At 54.9% G+C, this 20,793-nt stretch overlaps 2 protein-coding genes across 5 annotated transcripts in view; both read right to left on the bottom strand.

Moving 5' to 3' along the window:
• Positions 1 to 12,729, bottom strand: part of NAPA (NSF attachment protein alpha) — a 30,438-nt gene extending 17,709 nt beyond the window's left edge. Inside the window, exon 1 of the mRNA XM_070558077.1 lies at positions 12,315 to 12,729. Within this exon, the coding sequence (XP_070414178.1) occupies positions 12,315 to 12,412 (98 nt within the window). The 5' untranslated portion in view covers positions 12,413 to 12,729. The remainder of the gene's footprint in view (positions 1 to 12,314) is intronic.
• Positions 12,730 to 16,391: 3,662 nt separating this feature from the next.
• ZNF541 (zinc finger protein 541) overlaps positions 16,392 to 20,793 on the bottom strand; it is a 38,333-nt gene continuing 33,931 nt past the window's right edge. For all 4 annotated transcript variants that reach the window (XM_070633097.1, XM_070633096.1, XM_008539295.2 and 1 more), the window contains exons 15-17: positions 17,595 to 17,735; positions 17,235 to 17,416; positions 16,392 to 17,121 (exon numbers count right to left, since the gene is read on the bottom strand). In XM_070633097.1, coding sequence (XP_070489198.1) covers positions 16,959 to 17,121; positions 17,235 to 17,416; positions 17,595 to 17,735 — 486 coding nt within the window. In that variant the 3' untranslated portion in view covers positions 16,392 to 16,958. The remainder of the gene's footprint in view (positions 17,122 to 17,234; positions 17,417 to 17,594; positions 17,736 to 20,793) is intronic.

Genomic DNA, 20,793 nt, shown 5'->3' on the forward strand with positions numbered 1-20,793 from the left:
CAGACGGCTTTTGAGGAATGAAGGCTGACTTTCCTTTGAAGTTCATCTGAGATTTCCTATAAAGGGTTCCAGAAAAGCAGATTTAAAAGAGCCTATATAATCGATTATTCTTGCTGTACTTACATAAATAATTATGTCAAATTTATTAAAACTAGACTTATTTTGCAAACCAGTTAGCCTTAATTTGACTATGTTTAGTCAAATTGAGGGTGATTTTAGAGGAAAAAAATTATGTTTCAATAAAAAATATAGGACACATTCAGGATACTGGATTCTAGTTCTGTAACTGAGGGTTTGTTTTCTATCTGTTAACTGGACTGGATCCTGACTTCTTCTAGTTTCCTGAAACATCTGGCTACAAACCACAAAACTACCAGTTCCAGGTTTTTTCCATCATTTTCATTTGGGATCACTGAAAACTAACCCAGCCTTTCTTCCCCAGAAGTCTTGCAGATTGAAGCTGGAGGATTTAACATAAACTTGAGAGACCCCTGTCTACTGCTGCATAAGTTGCTCAGAGAGCTACCTGAGTGCCTGATGACACCATCAGAGACATTTCAAACGGCAAAAGATGCTTCAACCCTGACTCCTAGGAAGCTTCTTGACTGGCTGCCCCCTGGACTCAAGACCTAGTTCATAATTTGCTCCAACCATTAACCTTGTCTTTCTGCTTTTGTTTCTCCAGATGAAAAAAAAAAAAAAAAAGTTGTTTAAGGAAGATTAGCCCTGACCTAACATCTGCTGCCAATCCTCCTCTTCTTGCTGAGGAAGACTGGCCCTGAGCTAACATCTGTGCCCATCTTCCTCCACTTTATATGTGGGACGCCTACCACAGTATGGCTTGCCAAGCAGTGCCATGTCCGTACCCGGGATCCGAACTGGCGACCCCCAGGCCGCTGAAGTGGAACATGCAAACATAACCACTGTGCTACCAGGCCAGCCCCAAGATAAACTTCTTATTAAACATCTGGTTACTTACTTACACAATATGAATCTACCTTTGGGAGCCTACCTGCATCACTACCTTGTTAGAAGACCGGTTCAAGGAGATGGAAGAACCTGCACCCCAATTCAGCAGGAAGTACCTAGATTGGTCACCCCAAATCCCTCAAGAATGAGGCATGAACATAAAATGGGGGGGATTGATACTGGCCCTCATATCAGTTCCCCTACACTGGACCTAGCATGTATGGGGTTAAAACCAAAGCACTCAGCCCCTGCTTACTCCTCAGCTTCCTGGCTCCAGAAGCCACTATACCCCATGGTGACAAACGGCCACGGACAGGTCACCTGGATTCATTATCTTCTCCTACTCCTCTCTACAAGCAGCCTCCCCAGGCTGGTGGGAAAGCTCCAACCAGCAAGGCCGTATGCTCCCCCTCCCCTACCTAAAACCCCCAATAACAACCCTTCCTTTTAGCTTTTTGTGGCATTTGGGATTTCAGGGGTAACTGCCCTCTCTCCTTGCTCAGCACTGTGCAATAATACAATTCCTACTTTCTTCCACTACACCTAGTGTCAGAGACTGGCTTGCTGCGCAACAAGTGAGCAAACTCCCTGCAGGTTTGATATCAACCACGGGGCCTTTCTGGCCTCCTGATGGGGCCTGCCTCTCAGAACTTCTTCTACTTCCTGTCCAGGGTGCTCTGTGACCACTGGTTCCCAGGCTTTCTGCAAATCCTTTCCCTAAGAAACCGCAAAACATTCTGGGGGAAGAGCCCCACCTGGGGCGCCTTGTCCCTTCCCCAACACCTTAATCCTGTGCCTTGCACACTGCCGTTGTTCAAAGATCTCTCAGCACTGAAAGTATGTCATTGCCAATTCAGGACCGGACACATACATTATAATACAGACATACAGAGAAATTCTATTTTAAAATGTGTACACAAAAGTCCCCATTTATGTTAAAACAAAAAAAGCTGAGAAGAGAAACGTATATGTTCATATAAACGTAGAATATTTCCAGAAAAATACACAAGAAACTGGTTACAGCATTTTTCTCTATGGTAGGGTCTGTAGAACTGGAGGCCAGGTTTGGGAGACACACTTACACCCCTTGTTTGTACTGTCTGAATTTTTTTAATCATCTGCACGTTCTAGCTATTCAAGAAAAAATATATATATATTTTAAATGTTAGGATGTGTATTGTGTCCTGTGGTCCAGCAATGAATTACATTTCTAGCAATTTATCCTAAGAAACTAATCAGAGAAGCTACAAGGATGTTCAGCACAGCATTATTTAAAATGGTGAAACCACCCTCAAAAACTTATTGTTCAGGGGCCGGCCTGGTGGCACAGCAGCTAAGTTCGCCCACTCTGCTTTGGTGGCCCAGGCTTGCTGGTTCAGATCCCGGACGTGGACCTAGCACCGCTCATCAAGCCATGCTGTGGCGGCGTCCCACATACAAAACAGAGAAGACTGGCACAGATGCTAGCTCAGGGACAATCTTCCTCACCAAAACAAACAAAAACAAACCTACAGTGCAACAGCTGGGGCCTGGGATACACAGAGTAGTGCATTTTTAAAAAATAAAGAGCACCCTGTTCGGGCAGCTTTACCCTGGCTTCCCAACCCCCAAGCAGAGCATAAGAACTCTTCCAGAATTGGGGGACCCTTTGTTATCACCTCACCAGGAGTCCCTGCCACATCCTTCTGTCCTTCCGCCTCCAATAATCTAACCAGGCTCAGCCCACGAGGTCTGTGGTCTCTGCAACTGTTCAAACTCCCGTCGCCCACAGAACCAGGAGAGCAAAACCCACACGCAGGAGTCCCATCAAGAGGACTGGCAGACTCTCTCTTCACTGACATCAACCCGCGTTTTGTTTTGAAGGAAGAAAACAGGGGAGTATGTCCCAATTACAAGCCACATGAATGATCTTCACTGTCCTACCCCTCCCCCCGGTTTCAATTGGCCCTGGAAACTCGCCAACATGGCTGCCGAGGGCCTCTGGTGTGACTCTGGGCGCTGCACTCTGGGGGCCTCTGGTGTGACTCTGGGTGCTGTGTTCCCGGGGCCTCTGGTGTGACTCTGGGCGCTGTGTTCCAGGGCCTCTGGTGTGACTCTGGGCGCTGCACTCTGGGGGCCTCTGGTGTGACTCTGGGTGCTGTGTTCCCGGGGCCTCTGGTGTGACTCTGGGTGCTGTGTTCCCGGGGCCTCTGGTGTGACTCTGGGTGCTGTGTTCCCGGGGCCTCTGGTGTGACTCTGGGCGCTGTGTTCTCAGCACTCCTTCACTCTGGAATCACACCAGAGCCCCAGAGCAACCCTCCCTGCAGATTCCACTCAACAGTTCCGAGTGAGGCCCGGAGCCAGGATTCTTAATGGTTTCTTTCCCCTCCTGAAAGCCCTAGTACATAGTTGTATATTCTAGTTGTAGGTCCTTCTAGTTCTTCTATATGAGCCACCACAGCATGGCTCCTGACAGATGAGTGGTGTGGTTCCACGACCAGGAACTGAACCCAGGCCACGAAAGTGGAGCGCACCCAACTTAATCACTGGGTCATCAGGGCTGGCTCTGGAATCAGGAGTCTTAACAATAGTCCCAGACGACTCAGAAGATCAGGTGAGTCTGGGAGGGAAAAAGCTGACCTAGTCCCCCGGCCCCTTCTCCCCCCCAGGGCTGGCGGGCTGAGCCTGGAATCCCAGGCTCCTGAATCCAGATCACATCCAGAAGGCTCTTCTCCAGAAAAGTCTGGACGTCTACCTCTGCCTGTGGGGGCTGCGTTGACGCCGTCTCCCCAGCCCTCTGCTGCCCCAAGGAAGTGGCCCTGAGCAACGAGCTCCTCTCACACTCGCCCTGCTGGGTGCCCCAGTCTTCCCTCCACAGACCTCACCCCGGCTGGCACAACACACCCTGCACCCACGGCCCCTTGTGGAGTGACTTCTGCAGAACCCGCTCCTGGCCGTGGAGAGGGGAGGAACTGTCACAAGCTTCTGGCCCCAGACATTTCAGAAGGCTCCCTTGGGGTGAGGCTGCAAAAGCCCCGGTGGGCCTTCTCTGGACCGTTCTCTTAAGGGAGCCGGGCGCACACAGACCACAATCACAGGTCTGCCCGCCCCATGGATCCCCTAGCACAGCCTTCCCTTCTTTGTGGGTGCGATTCAGTGCTGCCCAGACCCAGACATTCTCTGACAAAGCTCAGGCTCCTGGATGGGCACAAAGCCTGTGTCACCGAGAGGCCCAAGGTGGGGTGATCAACAATGAGCAGTCAGCCCCAGCTGGTTCGCTTCAACTCAGTGGGTCTGTGTGGCCACAACACAAAGCCTGCTGGCTGCCGGGCTGGAACTCCACGGTCCCAGACAAAGCCGGGCCAGCCCTGCGCTGGTCAGTGCTTCTAACGGCGGGGTGGAAAAGCCAGAGGGATTAACGTCTGCTCAGGCCTCCGGGCCTGTCTCCTCCTGCTGTGCAACGCTTGGGTCCCGGCCATTTCCTCGGCCAGGCGATGACAGGAGAGGCAATCTCTGGAGCCCCAGCCTCCTCTTTTAGAGATGGAGGTGGAGTCCCCACAGGGGGAAAGTGACTTGCCTGGGGTCACTGGCAGATCCTGAAGGAGAAGCCATCGGCCGGGCCGTTTATTCATCTGGGGAACAAATACCTGAGTATTTATACATGCCAGGCACTGCAGACAATGGCAAGAAACAAAGGAGAAGGCCTGGTCCCGGCAGCCAGGGAACCAGCACCCCATCCAGAGGCGTTAAGCTCTCGCGGGACTGGGGCGGAGGGCTCCTCTGGACGGGCAGGTCAGGGAAAGCCACTGCGAGAACGTGAGACTGGAGCTCAGACCCAGTGATGACTATGGAAAGAGGGGAGAGCAGTCCAGGCAGCAGTCACAGCACGCACAGAGGTCTTGAGGCAGGAACAGGCCTGGCCAGTTCGCCAGGATGGCTGCGGTGCAGGGAGGGGCAGGCGGTGAGGCTGGAGGCCAGGAGAAGGGTTTAGGCCCTATTCTGCTGTACCAGGATACTTCTGGCAGGGAAAGAGTGACCAGAAGGCAGGAGTGCCCAGCTCCACAGCTCTGCCACGCTGACCCACCTGGTACATCTGCCTGGTTTACCACAGGGCTTATCGCCCAGCTCAGATCAGCTCATGTCACTCATCTAAGGGTGGCCTCCCAGAGGCCAAAACCCACAAATCCCCCAAGGGGGAGAAACCAGGCCTTCTCCCTCTGACTCCTGCATAAGGAATGAGAGCTGGGCCAGCCTCCTCTAAGAGCTGGGGTGGCAGCGTGAGCCACAGCTGACTGGCCCGCCCCCACGCTGCCTCTGCTTCGCTCTCCCCATCCCACGGCTCCGAGCCATGCTGGGAATAGAGGGAACTGGTTCGGGCCGGCCTGGTGCAGGGCTATCTATAATTATCGCTCAGCTGTGCTTTCTCCCCCTCCCCAGGCGGAGGAAGCAGCCTCAGGTCTCCCAGGCGCAGCCACCACCTTCCGGCGCCTGCCATATGGAGGGGAGCGAGCGGAGCCAGGAAGGCACAGCCGGCCCGGTGGGACTCAGGCCAGGGGAGGTCTGCAGGGAGAGTCTCAGCCTCCCGCCCTCTTTCCTCCATCCCCTGGGCACCTCCTGGCTCCCAAACACGCCTCCACCCCACCTGCAGGCTCCCAGGGACTTCAGAGGGCAGGACAGATGGAGTCACTCCCACCTGAGGCCCTCAGGTTCCCCAGCCCTCCTGCCCCTCGTCCTCGCAGCCCATCGGTCCCGGCAGCACCCGGGCGGGCAGAACGCCTGCTCTCAGAGGCTATGCTCCGTCACTCCTCCCTATGCCTGAAGGGGCACAGGGTACCACCCCGCTTCACAGAGGAGGAAGCTGGGGCTCAGACGGGTTGAGGGGTTTGCCCAAGCTCACGCTGCCAGGAAGCAGCAGGGCCAGAAACAGGCCTCAGGCCCTGGGAATCAGCCCTCCCTTGCCTCTCACTCGGTCAGTGACCTGGGAGCCTTCTGTCCCTGAGTCCAAGAGTCTTCTGGAAAATGGAGGCTTCCAAGGGTCCCTGCCTGCTCTCGCCTCTCCTGCAGACCGCACAGCCAGTGCTGCTCAGGTTTCCCCGTGCTCTGGGCTGTAGGCCTGCTGAGCGGCCCCTAGCAGGGGAGGATTCACTCAGCCGGCCCCCACAGCCCAGCCCCCTGCAGAGCTGCAGGCAGCAGGAACTCCAGAGAACAGGAAGGTCCACGCATAGTGAGCAGCCGGCCATCAGCCTGCTCCTCTGCTGACTGCCCCAGCCGCAGGAGCCACAGCAGGGGGCCTCAGCCTCCCTCCCGCACGCAAGACCTGCAAGTGTTAAGCCACTCGCGGCCTCCTCCACGCCTGATGGTATGGGCTCCTGCAGGGCAGAGCCCACAGGCCCCAGGGACAACAAAAGGACACGGCTTTACAAGCTAACTTCCCAGCTCTGAAACTGTCCCAGGACACTCGTGACATGCCTGTATGGGCAAGGGGTAGAGAGAGAATGGACTTGGGGGCCGAGTGACCTCGGCTGGGATCAGTCTAGGCACTCTGCTGACCGTGTGACCTCGAGCGAGCAATCCCTGAGCCTCGATTCCTCTCCCTGGAAGATGCAGAGGAGGAAGCTGACCCGGGAGCTCTCTGTGGGATTAGAGGTGACGTGCGTGCAATACCTGGCACGAGTGCAGTCCGGAGCAGGTGCTCAAACGGCTGCTATTACAGGAAGGAGGAGAAACACGCTCCAAGGGCTGCCAGCCACCTGGCGAAGGGAATTCTCGAGTCACGTGGGCCAGTGGAAAAGTCTCAGCCCGTAGGCAGGCAGGTAGGCCTGCATTCAAGCACCTGCTCACGGTCGCCAGCCCGGGGTCCTCATCTGTAACTGGGGAGGAGACGCCCCGCCTGGCGGAGCTTCTGGAAGCTCGAGTGATCTCTCCAGGTAGCGCCCGGGAGAGCCCGGCACACAGCAAAGGAGAGCACTGCTCGCATCAGGCTCAGAGAGAGCCGAGCCTGGAAATGTGTGCCCCCTTCACCATCTCAGCGTGGGCTTCACCTCCCGCACCCCCAGATCAGCTCAGTGTCGCCCCCCCCCTCCAGTTTCCACAGAGCCCTGGGCCTCCCGCCTCCCCCAGCCCTTACCACATCAGGCTGACAGTTCTTATCTCTGGCCATTGCCCTCCCGCCTGTAAGTGCAAAGGCGGGGCCCGTGCCCTCTGCACCCCAGTGGGATCACTTCATCCCAGCCTAGGAGCTGCACGTTTCTCTTTCGTAAAAGATGTTTCAGAGAGACTTGTGCCTCTCAAAACGTCTGCATGAGGAGGCGGCAAACCCCCGTCCCGTGAGACGCGCAGAACCCCTGGACTGCAGTGAAATGATGCCCGGGCTACCCAGAAACCTTGCGTGCCCTCAGGAGAGACTCCACCCCGACACTGGGCAAGATGTGCCAGGTTCCAGCTGTGTACGTGGGAGCTGGCAGGGCACTGGGAGTGGCCGCAAGGCCCGCTGGAGGGGCACTGGGGGTCTCGCGGCTCTGCGGCTGGAAGGCGGTCTGGAAGCTGTCACTGCCACTGCAGGCTCAGCTCCGGGCCCAGGCGGGTCAGTACAGGGACCCTCCCTGACCTTGGCAGCACTCCTTCCCTCAGGAAAGAAAGCCGGGTTCCAGGCTCCTGGGGGCCACTGGGGCTAGAGGTGGTTCAAACAGGAACTCATCTGTCAACATTTGACCTTTAGGATCCTGCTGTAGGCATAAAGGACACGTGGCCATCTTTCTCTCTCCAGGCCTCCAGCTCCACTTCCAATAACAATACCTAATAACAATACCTAATAACAATAATAGTAAGCACTTAATAAGCACTTACCAGGGCCAGGCACGGTGCTCCGCCCACTGCACCAGCACAAGCTCATTTACTCCTTAGAATAATCCTAACAAGTAGGGATTACTATGACTGATTTCCCAGATGAAGAAACTTCCTACGCCTGGCGGTATCGGGGTGGAGAGAAGTTCTTACTTTGGATTTGGGGGACAGGGTGAGGGTGAGCCATCAGGGAGGAGGAAAGGCCCAGGGAGCTGCTCAGAATGTGCACAGTCCCAAAGGGGGAGCGCGGGGAAGTGCGGCTGCACCCGGAGCAGAAGGAAGAGAGCGCCGCAGGGCGAGAGCGCCTGCCCCCACCTTTCACGCCCTTTCATTGTGCTTCACTCGGGAAATCTCTACCTTTTCCTTCCAGAGCAGAAGTCTGGGCTGCTCCCACCCGCTGCAGCCCCCTCCTCAGGCACTGAGCACTGGCGAGGGGGGGGGTTGAAGGGGAGGAGGGAGCAGGAGCGATGTACAGGAGCGCTGATCCGCTTACTGGCCGGCACCGCCTCCCTCGCAGGCTGCTGGCGCACCAAAGCCCCCTAGCGTCTGGCAGCCCAGAAACAGGGAGGAGCAAAGAAGGCCCTAGCCTCCGAGGACACGGGGCTGCCCCGGATCCCAGGGGGGCTATGCTCCTTGGCCCTCTGGACATGAGCAGCGACCCCTCAACTTGGGATACTGTCATCGCTGAGGTCCCTAAAGCGAGAAGGAGAAGCAGGAGGGACAAGCTGAGTGACACGCCTTCTCCAGTCCCCGGAAGCCAGGAGGGCCTTGAGAAATGATGGGTTGTGAAATGCTGAACATGTGCAGCTCCGGAGGAAGGAGGTACCAGGAGTGGTTCCTGCCCATGTCCCCTTGATGTCCTGACCCCTCGATGTTCTCCCAGCTCTCAGACAGACAGGCTCCAGCCAGGGGTCTCCCACCTACATCCCTGCCCTCTCCTCTTACCACCATCTGGACTGCTCCCAGAGCTGGAAGGGACCGGGATGAAAACACCTGCTCCTTCTTTCAAAGGTTTGGAGAAAACTGCCATGACGGCGAGGAGGAAAGCAGAATCAGGAGGACGCTCCAACATCCTTCCTAAATGAAGGGCCCAAAAGGGGCCCAAGCCTCAGGGAGAAACTAGTGTGGCTGTGAAACGGCCTTGGCATCAGACAGGCCATCTGGACACAGATCTCCCACTTACTGGGGGACTGGACAAACACACCAAGCTCTCTGAGGCCCCGTCTGTCCAGTGCCACACGGATGCTGTGAGGGTTAAATGTGAGGACGTGGATGAAGTGCCTGGCCCAGGCCTGATCAGAGTCAGGGTGGTGGTGTTAGTGCCATCGAGTGGATTCGGACTCTGAGCGCCCCATGGACAGCAGAGCGGAGCCTGCCCGGTCTTTCTGCGCCATCCTCTCCCCTTCCGGCCTCCATCCGGCAAGGCTCCATTCTATTCACAGGGTTTTCATGGCCAATTTTTTCGGAAGTGGGTGGCCAGGTCCCTCTTCCTAGTCAGTCTGAGTCTGGAAGCTCCACTGAAACCTGTCCACCGTGGGGTATCCTACTAGTACATGAACCACTGGGGGCACAGCTTTCAGCATCGCAGCCACCACAGTGTGACAACCAAGAGCCGGGCGGTGAGGTTCCCTGACTGGGAAGAGAACCCGGGCCGAGGCGGTGAGAGCACAGAATCCCAACCATGAGACGAGCAGGGCCGGCTCAGAGTGAGTACTTAATAAACACCCTCTGCTGTTATCACCGTCCTGGCCCTCACTGTCCCCCACACCAGCTGCTGCCGTCCTCCTGAAAGGCAAAGGGGAAGCCTCCAGGACCGGCCCTGCTAGGCACCGAATGTCTGTGTTTTCCCAAAATTCACGTGTTGAAATCCCAACCTCCGAGGTGAGGGTACGAGGAGGTGGGCCCTTTGCAAGATGATCAGGTCACAAGGGTGGAGATCCCAGAGCTAAGATAGTTCGACACTTCTACCTGTTCCCTCCACGACACAGGGACAGAGCGAGAGGACAGCTGTCCCTGAAGAGGCGGGCCTCACCAGAAACCCAGTCTACTGGCACCATGGTCCTGGACTTTCCAGCCTCCCAAACGGTGAGAAATACATTTCTGCTGTTTCTAAGCCACCAGTCTGTGGCATTTTGTTATGGCAGCCCCAAAAAGACCAAGACAGACCCCCAGTAAGATCCTCAGTGCTCCCAGCACCTCAAGTCCAAGCCCATCTCCCTAGGCGCTGTGAGACGGCGCCTCGCTCTTGTCCAGCTTCACCCCCTCTTCTGCCCATTCTAAGTTTACACGCTAACACGGAACTTCCTGTCTCAAATGTCACCCACTGAGCTTCACGCATCTGGGCCTTGCTCAAGCTGTCCCCTTCGCCTGGAGCAGTGCTCCCCCACCAGAGGGCACCCCCAGAACTCCTGTTCATCTTCCCAGATGGAGGCCTCTCCCCTGGGAGCCATCGCTGGTCCATCTGGATCTTGGTTCCCCGTCATTCCGGGCTACAGAATTGTTCGCACAATTCCTGCTGCCTGGAATGCTCCCCGAGGCCCTCACTCCCTAGGACCAGGACTGGCTCGTCTTGGGGTTCCCAGGGCCCAGCTCACTCCTCACGAAGGGCCTTCCTCCAGTCCTGCAGCTTCCTCCCAACTCAGGAACCTCCCCCGAATGGCATAATCTAGCCCTTAGTTGCCCTTAACGATTTTGCTTTACTAGTGTTTGGCAAGTGTTAACCTTACCTTCCCAGCCCAGGGGCACGTGTCTCGGCGGCTGACTTAGCTGCTCCCTCCCAGCACAGTCCAAGAGGACACTAACCCCCAGTCCAAAGGGACCAGAAACCAAAAACTACCCAGGAAAACCAGCACCGAGAACGGAGCTCTTGGCACCACCCCAAAACAAGGCACCTGAACCTCTCCCCTCGTGAAGGAAGCAAAACACGCACCAGCCCTCTCTCCACTCGAGACCCTAAAACAAAACATTCCTCACCCACTCAATGCAATGCAGCAGCCCCAGTGCTTCTCCACACCCGGAATCCTCAGCCACGTGATTCAAGTTCTTTTCCTAAACACTGTCCAACATCAAACAACCAGGGGCGGCTCCACGTCCTCCCCTGGAAAGAACCACCTGCTTCTTCATTTCTCACCACCCTCCGACACCGTCTCTCCTGGCCCTCCGGCCCGCCTCCCAACCCCCTCCGCAGCCTCCTGGCAGACTCTCCCGTCCGCAGCCTTCCCCAGTCTCTGCCTCTCCCTGCTGCCAGACTCCACGCCGCACCTGCGCCACCGTTCTCCCTAACTCTCCACAAAGCCCCCAGTCCCTCTGGGTCTCCGCCAGTCCCAAAGACAGCACAGCCTCTCCAGACCCCTCCAGCTCTCTGCTTCCTCTGCCCCGAGCCTCAAGCCCCTCCCCTAACCCTACTAAGTTCCCAGGGCCGCGAGTCCCTGTCCCACAACCTCTCAGCTCCTCCCTCCTCGGACCCCTCCTTCCCTGCTCCCCACCAGGCCCGCAGAGGCTCCACACCTGTTTCCTTCCTGGAAGTAGAAGTGATAACAGCTAACACTCGCAGGGCATTACCCGCATGCCAGGCTCAGTTCTAAGCACTTTACGATCCTAGCATCAAATATCTGAGACAGGTTTTACCAACGATCCCCTCTAACAGGGAAATTAAACAACCCACCCGAGGTCGTGAAGCAGCAGAGCCACTCTTCAAACCTGGGCTTCTGGCACTCCCAAGCCACTAAGAGTCCTCCAAGGTTGGTCACCAGAACGACTTTCACGAGCTAACGTGAACTTGATCTGAAATGTCTACCAGACTGTCGGCTAATTCTGTCTCCCGGCCCCGCGCAGGCCCTAGTCTCAACAGCCGGTCGTCCTGCTCACACGCCCCATCCCCACTCCACGACCACACATTGTGCTTTCTGCCCCTTTGGGTTTCCTCCTCCTCCTTCTCTCCCTCTTATGGCTCCATCTCCTAAACCCAGCCCCCACCCCACCCCAGCCTCCAGCCCCGCAGCGCAGGCCATCTCCCCCGGGAACATCCGCTCAGCTCTCCATCCACTGTAGGGTCTTCCTACACCGATCTCCATCACCCAGGGCAGCGCTCGCCGCGGGCACCTCCCAGTCCATCACCGCGGGCTCACCCAAACCCACCGCCGCCGGCGCCGGGAAGGCCGACGCGTGCGGGAGGCGCCCCTCGGCCCAGGTCCCGCCACGCCCTTCTGGGACCCTTCAGACAGGCCCTCCCGGAGCTCCAAACGCTTCTCGACCCGTCTTCAGCCTTGGGTCCCCTTCCTGCCGAACGACGGTGTCGCCGCGGCCCGGTGTCCTGGGTCCAGGGCCCCCCCAGCCATCTCAGGCCGTCTCTCCCGACACCGCGTCGCCGCAGCCCGGCCCCGGCCCTCCGCCCGGGTCCCCTCCGCTGCCTGGGACGCTGTCCCCTGGTCCCGGCATCCCCTCCGCCCCGACCCCGCCGCCTCGGGCCGTGACTCCGGCGTCCTCCCAGCCTCGCCCCAGCCGCCCCTCGGCGCCGTTCTCACCCAAAGAGGCCCGAGAAGAAGGACTGCGAGTTCTTCACTTTGCGCTCCGCCTCGGCCAGCAGCGCCATGGCCTCCGCTTCCTTCCCGGAGTTGTCCATGGCGGCGGCAGAAGGACTCAAGAGCCGCCAGACCCCGGCCCTCGGAGGACTCAGCGGCGGCCGAGGGGCGCAGACGGGTCGGGGGAGCTTAGCGGGCTGCGTCGACGTCGCACCGTCGCACGCCCCCTGCGGCCCGGCACCACGTGATGCGCGCCGACCAACTAGCGGCCTCGTAGCTCGGCGCGCGCCCCCCACCCCCCCCCGGCCCCGCCCCCGCCTGCCCGGGCGCACCGCCCCGTGACTCACGGTCTCCAATCGGCGACCCCCTGCCTCGACGCATGCGCACACGTCCGCTTAGGGAGACCCTCTCTCTTCCTGGTGCGCCGTACGACGCCCCACGTGACTCGGCACAAGCCAATGGTAGCTCCCACCGTCAAGGCCCCGCCCAGTGGATGGATCCTCCTCCACCAATCAGCAGCAGCCTCCGGCCCCGGCGGTCGCTCTCTGCGGCGAACTTGGGCCCTAGTCAGCTGACCGCAGGCCGTCACGTGACAGCACCCGGCCCCTGGCGGAAAGCACGCGCGCCCCGCCCGGGTCTGACAGCTCTTGGCGCAGAGCTTCGTCCCCGCCCCGCGCCCGATCGCGCGTCCGCCTCTCGGGAAGGCCTCGGCGGTGAGAAGGGACCGGTCTGCCTTCTCTTCCGCCCTCTGCCGGCGGGCGCTGACACTGGTTTGGTGAGGCCAGGGGAATACTTGAGAGGCGGTGAAAGAAACGGAGAGCGGACGTCCCCTAACTCTGGTTTCATAAAAAATAGCTGGTGGGAGCGTGTTAAAAATTCAGGTTCGAGCAGGCCTAGTGCTCAGATCTTAGTTTTTAGTACCATTCTCCAATAAAAGGAACCAGGGCCCCTCGGATAAATGGCTGGTTTTAGGACTGGGCAGGAAATGACACAAGATGAGCCTGGAGCACCTTGTAGCGCCAGAGCGCGCGCTCGCTCCCTGTGTCACTCACACACATACACACACACACACACACGCGCACACACACACACGCGATGCCGTATGTCAAAGAGACACCCGGGCGAACTGAAAGAGCTCCCAATGGCCAAAGCGGGAACGATCTGAGCAACAAACCAAAGGAGTATTGGATCATAACCCAATGTGCAAAATATCCATGAGCCTATGCTGATAGAAATGACTGAATAAATAAATGAGGCAGGATAGACAAATACTCCGTGCAGAAGAATTCCAAATAATTTATGTAAATACTCCACCCTCAAGAAGGTGGAGCGTAACTCTTCACTCCTCAAGTGTGGCCTGTGCACAGTGACTTCCGCCGAGTACAGTGTGAGAAGGGAGGCGGGGAACCAAGTTTACAGGGTAGAAACCTGACGAACTGTCAGCCGGGTGACAGAGGTTAACCGCAGCAGTGGGAAGTCCCGCTGACAGCATGCACCCTCAGTAACGTGAAAATGTCATTTCACCTGTGTGCTTTCTCCCAGTCTACTCATGAGAAAAACGTCAGATCCCACTTGAGGCACAGTCTTCAAAATACCTGACCACAACTCCTTTAAACAGTCATCAAAAACAAGGAAAGTCTGAGAAACTGTCACAGCCAAGAGGAGTCTAAGGAGATATCACTACTAAATGTAATGTGGTGTCCTGGGTGGGATCCTGGAACAGAAGAGGGACATTAGGTAAAAACTAAGGAAATCGGGATAAAGTATGGACTTTAGTTAATAATAATGTATGACTAGTGGCTCATTAATTGTAACAAATGTACCATACTAAGGTAAGATGTTAATAATAGGGGAAACTGGGTGTGGGGAGTGTGGGAATTCTCTGTACCATCTTCCCAATTTTCCCATAAATCTAAAAACTATTCTACTAAGAAAGCTGCTTTTAAAAACTTTCAGTTCCAGGTCCTACCCACCATGATTCTGATTCTGAAAGTCTGTGGTGGGGTACACGAGCATTTTTTTACAGGACCCCCAGATGATTACGAAGCAGATAATTCCAGGAGTGCCGCTTGGGAAAATGCTGTTATCTGAGGATGGGCTGGGGGTGGAGGTTGGCTTTGGGAGGGTGGTTAATCCCCAAGAAACCTTCGCCCAGCTCTCTGCTGACATTCAGAGACTCTTCTGCACCACCCACTTGTCGTTGCCACTGTACTCTGACCACAGATCAGGTCGGGGGTAAGTCTGGATTACCACAAGCAGTTTCGGTTCCGTGCCCGTCTAAGCAGGACTATTATAAAAGCTTCCCTTTGTTTTAAGCTGTTAAATTTCAGGATAATTTGTTATGCAGCAATAGATATCTAATATACCACCCAACCATTCAAGCCAGAGTCTTTCATTTACAGAGTCATCAAGCAGAACCTGTTATTTAGGGTGGGACCCAAAGAGTAACGGCAACAGCATGAGTGCTCGCTGCTCATTACACGGTAGCTACTCGGTTCAGGTGGCTACACCCTGCCAAATACTTAATTTCCATTTTCTCATTCCACAGATAGATAAGGGTAGGCATTTTCCATCCCACTTTACAGAATGAGGAAACTAAGGCTCAGACAGGGAAAGTGACTTGCCCAAGGTCACAAAGAAGAGGAGCCAGAATGTAAATTCTGGTTCATCTGACGCCTGCGCCCTTTCTCTTAACCACAATGCCCCAACGGCTTCAAACTCCACTTCCTCCTCTGCTCCTCCTCCCTCCTGAGCTGGAAGATTTACTTAGCTGAAGTGTGGCCCCTCTGGGAAACCTCGTGACACTAACCCCCCCTTCACCCCGCCGGTCCCTCAGAACACAGCACTCGCTGTCGTAGACACAGTCACGCCTCGATGCAATGAGTCCTCTGACGTGTCCCCGTCTTCTCCATCTGAGGTAAGGGCATCTACTCGGCTGCACAAACCCAAACCTACCACGCCAGCCTTGATCTGTCCTTCCCCGTGACCTGTGACACATCACCGGGTCTGAGGCTACTTGTAAGATGCGTCCCTAATCCCCGAGTTTCTGTCCCTCTTCACTGCGACCCCAGGCCACGGTCACCTCACCATAAAGCCTTCCATCTACTATGCGGGCCTGCACTCTAGCCTCCTCCAGCCTCCACACGGCGGCCAGGCAGCTCAACGCCCTCCGTTCGCCAGAGTTTGCACTTTTCCAGGCCACAGCCTGGGATCCAGATCTCCTTCCCTGGCCGTCCACCTACTGCCAGCTGCCACACCCTGTCACTCCCTGGGGACTTGGCCCCCGGCTTTATTTTCTTCATGTCTCTTTGTGGCGAACACCAGGTCTGCCTACCCATTTCTGCTTCCTCTTCTCTTCCTGGCCAACAGAATTCCAGTTTTGATCCAGGTGGCCACGGACTTGAGGGGGCACCTGTTTCTTCCCAGTCCTGGAGGCCAATCCTGCGCGTCCAGGATAACTGTGGCCATTTCCTGCCCGCCTGCCGGGGATCAGTTTAGAAAGAGCACGGCCTGCAGCTCCAGCTGCTGAGACCTGAGGGGCCTTCGGCCGGGGGCTGCTCCCAGCTCTGCTCATTCTTGAGGAGGGACCCGAGGGAGGGAGGGACGTGTGTCTTCCCCGCACCCCGGAAGGTTTAGATGTTGGTGAGCGAGGAGGGGAGTGTTGCTGCTGCGGCAGCCAACACACCGAGGCTGGCCGCTGCTGGTGGTCCTCGGTTTCTCGGCTCAGCCGCTGCCCACGAGACATCCTGATTGCTAAAACCTGTACTGACTCTTCTGTTAACAACTTAGGACCAAACGCCTGCCCACGATTGATAGCTAGAATCACCTTCTCACTTATTTATTACTGCCACCTCCCCGCTCCTAACATGGAAGCTCCATGAGGACAGGGGTTTGTCCTCTGGCGTCACTGTGTCCCCATTGCATGCACCATCTGGCGCATGCCACAGTAGGCCCTTGCTCAATGAGTGAATGGCCCCCAGCTCCTCCAGGGCGGGGACCTGGCTTGCTCGTCTCTTTGGGTCCCGCGAGTGGCAGGGGCTCCAAAGCCTCTGCTGGATCAACAGGCCAGGGAAACCAGGAGACAGCTGCTCAAGAACCCAATTTAATAAGATTTCCAAGTCGACACGTACAAAAAAAACCTAACAATGTACAAGTCATTGCAAGACTAGGGACTGAATTTGGAATGCAGAGAGACCCCCAAGGTGAGGGGGCCCCAACAGGTTGGAGATCTGAAGGTATTTTCCCACTGATTCTCTATGTCTTGGCTTTATCTAACAAATGGAACAAAACCCTCAAACTGAGCTGAGATTTAAGAGCTCCGCAGATCTAACGTGGTCCCTCCCAGAGCCTCCCTGCCCTGGGAGGAGTGGAATCGAAAGAGGAGAGACTATTAACCTAGAGAGAATGGAGCCTCCGGCACCAGCCGACACGGACTTCACGGTGGTCCGATGACCGTGTGCTTCTCCTGCCTATTTGTGACCAAATGCCTGCCATGTGTGCAAGCTGGGCTGACCAGTGGGGGAGAGTTGGGGTCGGGGAGGGCAGAGGGGTGCCCTAAACACCTTGGAGAGGCTGAAGGGAGATGTGACGTGACAGGGCTGGAGGTCCCCTCCGCGACCGGATGCCTCGCCCGGCTGCCAGCCGGAGTCACCACTGCAGGGGCCCGATGTCAGCCCCGATCTCCTCCTCCTCCTCCTCCCTCAGCTGGAAGGGCTTCACCGGCCACTTCACCCTGACGATGGGCTCCACGTGGTCCTGAAGCCGGTGCCGTTTCATGTGGGCGTTTCGACTCTTGATCTTGTCAAACACCCTAGGAGTCACCCGGGGACAGGGGTCAGAGCAGGGGCAGGCAGGTCGCCCTGAGGGCAACCGCAGGGGGCTGAGGGCGGGCTGGCGTGAGCACTTCGCAGAAAGGGCCGGTACCTCTCACACTCTCGGCAGGGAAAGACGCCCTGGCCCTCCACGCTCCCCGGTGGCTCTGGGGTCCGCTTGGGGCCAGTGTTTGGGCAGGAGTTGAGGATGGACTCCCTCTTGTAGCTCTTGGTCTTTATCTTTAACTCAGAGGGTGGACGGTGGCTGGGTCTCTCCCGAGGGCTGCAAGTGACCTGTAGGGGGCAAAAACAGCGTTAAGGGCAAAAGCCCTTCTAAGGGAGATGCCGGGATCCAGGGCACTGACATCCTCTGCAGGAAAGCCCCTCCCATGGGGCGCCCTCCCCTAGCCGGCGACTTGGATGGGCAGTGGGCCTTGGATCAGCGCTGGACCCCAGACCCCAGACCGTCTACCTTTGCTTCTGTCCTGTCCACCTCATCCGAATCTCTCTTGACTCTCTTTTCCAGCCCGGGAGCTCGGCTGCAGTCAAACTTGATCATTTTCTTCCAGATGTAATAATACTCAACACACTGGGCTACAGTCTTCGTCTGGATCTAGTGAAAGGACACAGAAGCCAGCTGTGGGCAGCGGCTCACAGCATCCACGAGTATCGCAGTGGACCCCAAGTCCCCTCCCCACGGGGCCAACACCACTTTTTGAAAGCCCTCCTGAAACATCTTTCCCCTCTGGCTTGGCGTGCCCCTTTGCTACAAGGGGCGGAGAATCACAGAGTCCTCCCGGGTGATGAGGGTGTTCAGAGCGAAAGCACCGTGACCAACGCCATCTCAGCTCTGCAGGCTCTGAACAGCAAGCCCACCCCAGGAATCCTTCCCCATGGGAAGATGCACACGAAGGAATGCCACAGGGACGCTCACGGTGACATCAGGCCTGATGGCCACAGGTTTACCAACAGGGGCTAATTAAAGCAGAAGGCCCCCATGCAGTGGACCACACAGCCTTTGCAGCAGCTAGGCAGAGCCCCAGAGGGCTGAGCAAAGTGGCCCACGAGCGTAGGGGGAGGTTCTGAGAGCACGGCTGGATCCGAGGGCGTTTGGAGCCTGCCATTTGCTCTTCCTTCCACTAAGAAGTGAGCCCATTAACGACAACTTCTGTAAAATCAAGAAGGATGGGACAGTTTAATTGTTCTAGGAAGAAAATTTCTCAGGAAAATTAAGCTGGCCATTTAACATCAGGAGCTCACTTTAGAGAACATTTTCTCCACGTGGATTTCTTTCAGCTTCGTGTGTATTCACAATCTGGGAGTCAAAACAGTACATCCTCTGCCTGCCTAAGAAATATCACTAGGTTTGAAAAGAAAGTTGGGCTTCTGCTTCTAAAGAAGATGGAGCAGCAGGAACCAGATTTACCCTCCCATCCACAACAGTGAAAACAAACAGTCCAAACACATGAGGCAACGGTGGGTAAGACACTAGGCATCAGCCAGGGGAGGGGGATCCAGGCAGAGCCCAGTGGACTCCCCGAGTTGAGATGGAGTGGAGCATCTGGGGAGACCAAGGTGGTGAGAGTCACAGGACGAAGTGCGGCAGAGGAGGGAGCCGCACAGAAGAAGGGCTCCAGAGACCTGGAGAGAGCTCTCCTCGAGTTCTGCCAAGTGCTGACCAGCCCGTGCTTTGAGGAGACTGCCCACCACTGGGTAAAGAACCATCCAAAAGGATCAGAGGGAAAGGTGTCTGTCGCTCACACATGGCTGGGAACGTGTCTGCTCCCACCAGCCGGGGGGCACACCTCATAGTCCAGGGGGCATTGGCAGAGGAATGAGAGGGGTTTTGCCTCAGTAATGAGGAATGATTAGACCTACACAAAAAACTGTTCTGGGCCCCTCTAAAAAAAAAAATCTAAAAGCAATGCCCAAAAGGAAGAGGCTGTTTTCAAGTACCTGTGTTCTAGAACATAGTTCAAGAATATTTATAAGAACGCAAAAATATCCAGCACCCAACGAGCTAAAATTCACAAGGCCTGCAACCCAGTGAAAGATGACCAGGCACGCAAAGAAGCAGGAAAATATGACATACGATGGGGGGAAAAAATCAACCCAGAACAGATACATATGTTAGAATGAGCAGGGAAGGACATTAGACTGTATAATATATGTTTAAGAAACTAAGTAGAGACATGGAGGATAGAAAAGAGAAACAAATAGAACTTCTGGAGATGAAAACTACAATGTCTGAGATGAAAGCTACACTTCATGAGATTAATGGCAGATTAGACACTGCAGAAGGAAAGATTAGTGGACTTGAAGACACAGCAACAGAAGCTACAGAAAATGAAACACAGAGAGAGAGAAAAAAATCAATAAAAATGAAGACTATCAATGAGCTGTGGGACAGTTACAGGAAGCCTGACACATATCTCCTCGAAGGAGAAGGGAGGGACAGAAGAAATATGTGAAGAAATTAGGCTGATTTTCCCCAAATTTAATGAAAACTATAAATCCACAGATCTAAGAAGCTCAACCAACCCCAAGCACAAGAAAAAAAATGAAGAAAACCACACAAAGCACATCATAATCAAAATGCTCAAAACTAGTGATAAAGAGAAATTCCTACAGCCAGCCAGCCAGAGAAAAAAGACACATTATAAACAGAGGAACGCAAAGACAAAGAAATCAGAAGATTTCTTGTTGGATACAATAAAAGCCAGGAGAAAATAGAGGAACATCTTTATTACTGAAAGAAAAAAACTGTCAGGCTAGAATTCTATACTTAGCAAAAGATCTTTCAAAAATGAAGGCAAAATACTCTTTTAGACTTACCAAAGCTGGAAGAATTCATTACTAGCAAACCTGCGCTACAAGAGATGTTAAAGGATTTACATTTACTTTCTTCTGGAAAATGACACTAGATGGAAATATGGATCTACACAAAGGAATGCAGAGCAATGAAAATGGTAACAATGTGGGTAAATACACATGACTTATTATTTAAATTTCTCCAAAAGACAAGTGACTGTTTAAACAAAAGCACTGATAACATATTGTGGGGTTATAACGTACGTAAAACGAAATGCGTAACAGCAACAGGATAAAGGTCAGGAGGGGAAGTGGAAGCACGCTGCTGTAAGGTTTTCCTTCTGCACGTGAAGTGGTATCAAACTCTTGAAGGCAGACTGTGATAAGTTAATGATACAATAAACTATAAACCCAAAAGCAACCACCAAAATAAAGAGTTACAGACAGTACGCAAACAAAGGAGATAAAACAGAACCCTAAAGTTTACTACATTAATCCAAAAGAAGGCAGAATAAGTGGGTACGGAAGTAAGAAGAGATGAGACAAACTGAAAAGAAACAGCAAGATGATGGACTTCTTCTAACCACTTCAACATCACACTCAGTGTGAACGGTGTAGACACCCCAGTTAAAAGGCCGACTATTTGACATGGAATAAAAAAGCAACACCCCAACACATGCTCCTTACAAGAACACACTTTAAATAAAAAAACAAATAGGTTGAAAGTAAGGGGATGAAAAAAGATATACATGCAAACACCCATCATAAGGAAGCTGGAGGGGCTGGCTCTATTAATATCAGAAAATATAGATTTTAGAGCAAAGAGTAACACCAGGGATAAACAAAATCATTTCATAATG

This window comes from Equus przewalskii, chromosome 9, assembly GCF_037783145.1.
Source record: "Equus przewalskii isolate Varuska chromosome 9, EquPr2, whole genome shotgun sequence".
Lineage (NCBI taxonomy): Eukaryota > Metazoa > Chordata > Mammalia > Perissodactyla > Equidae > Equus > Equus przewalskii.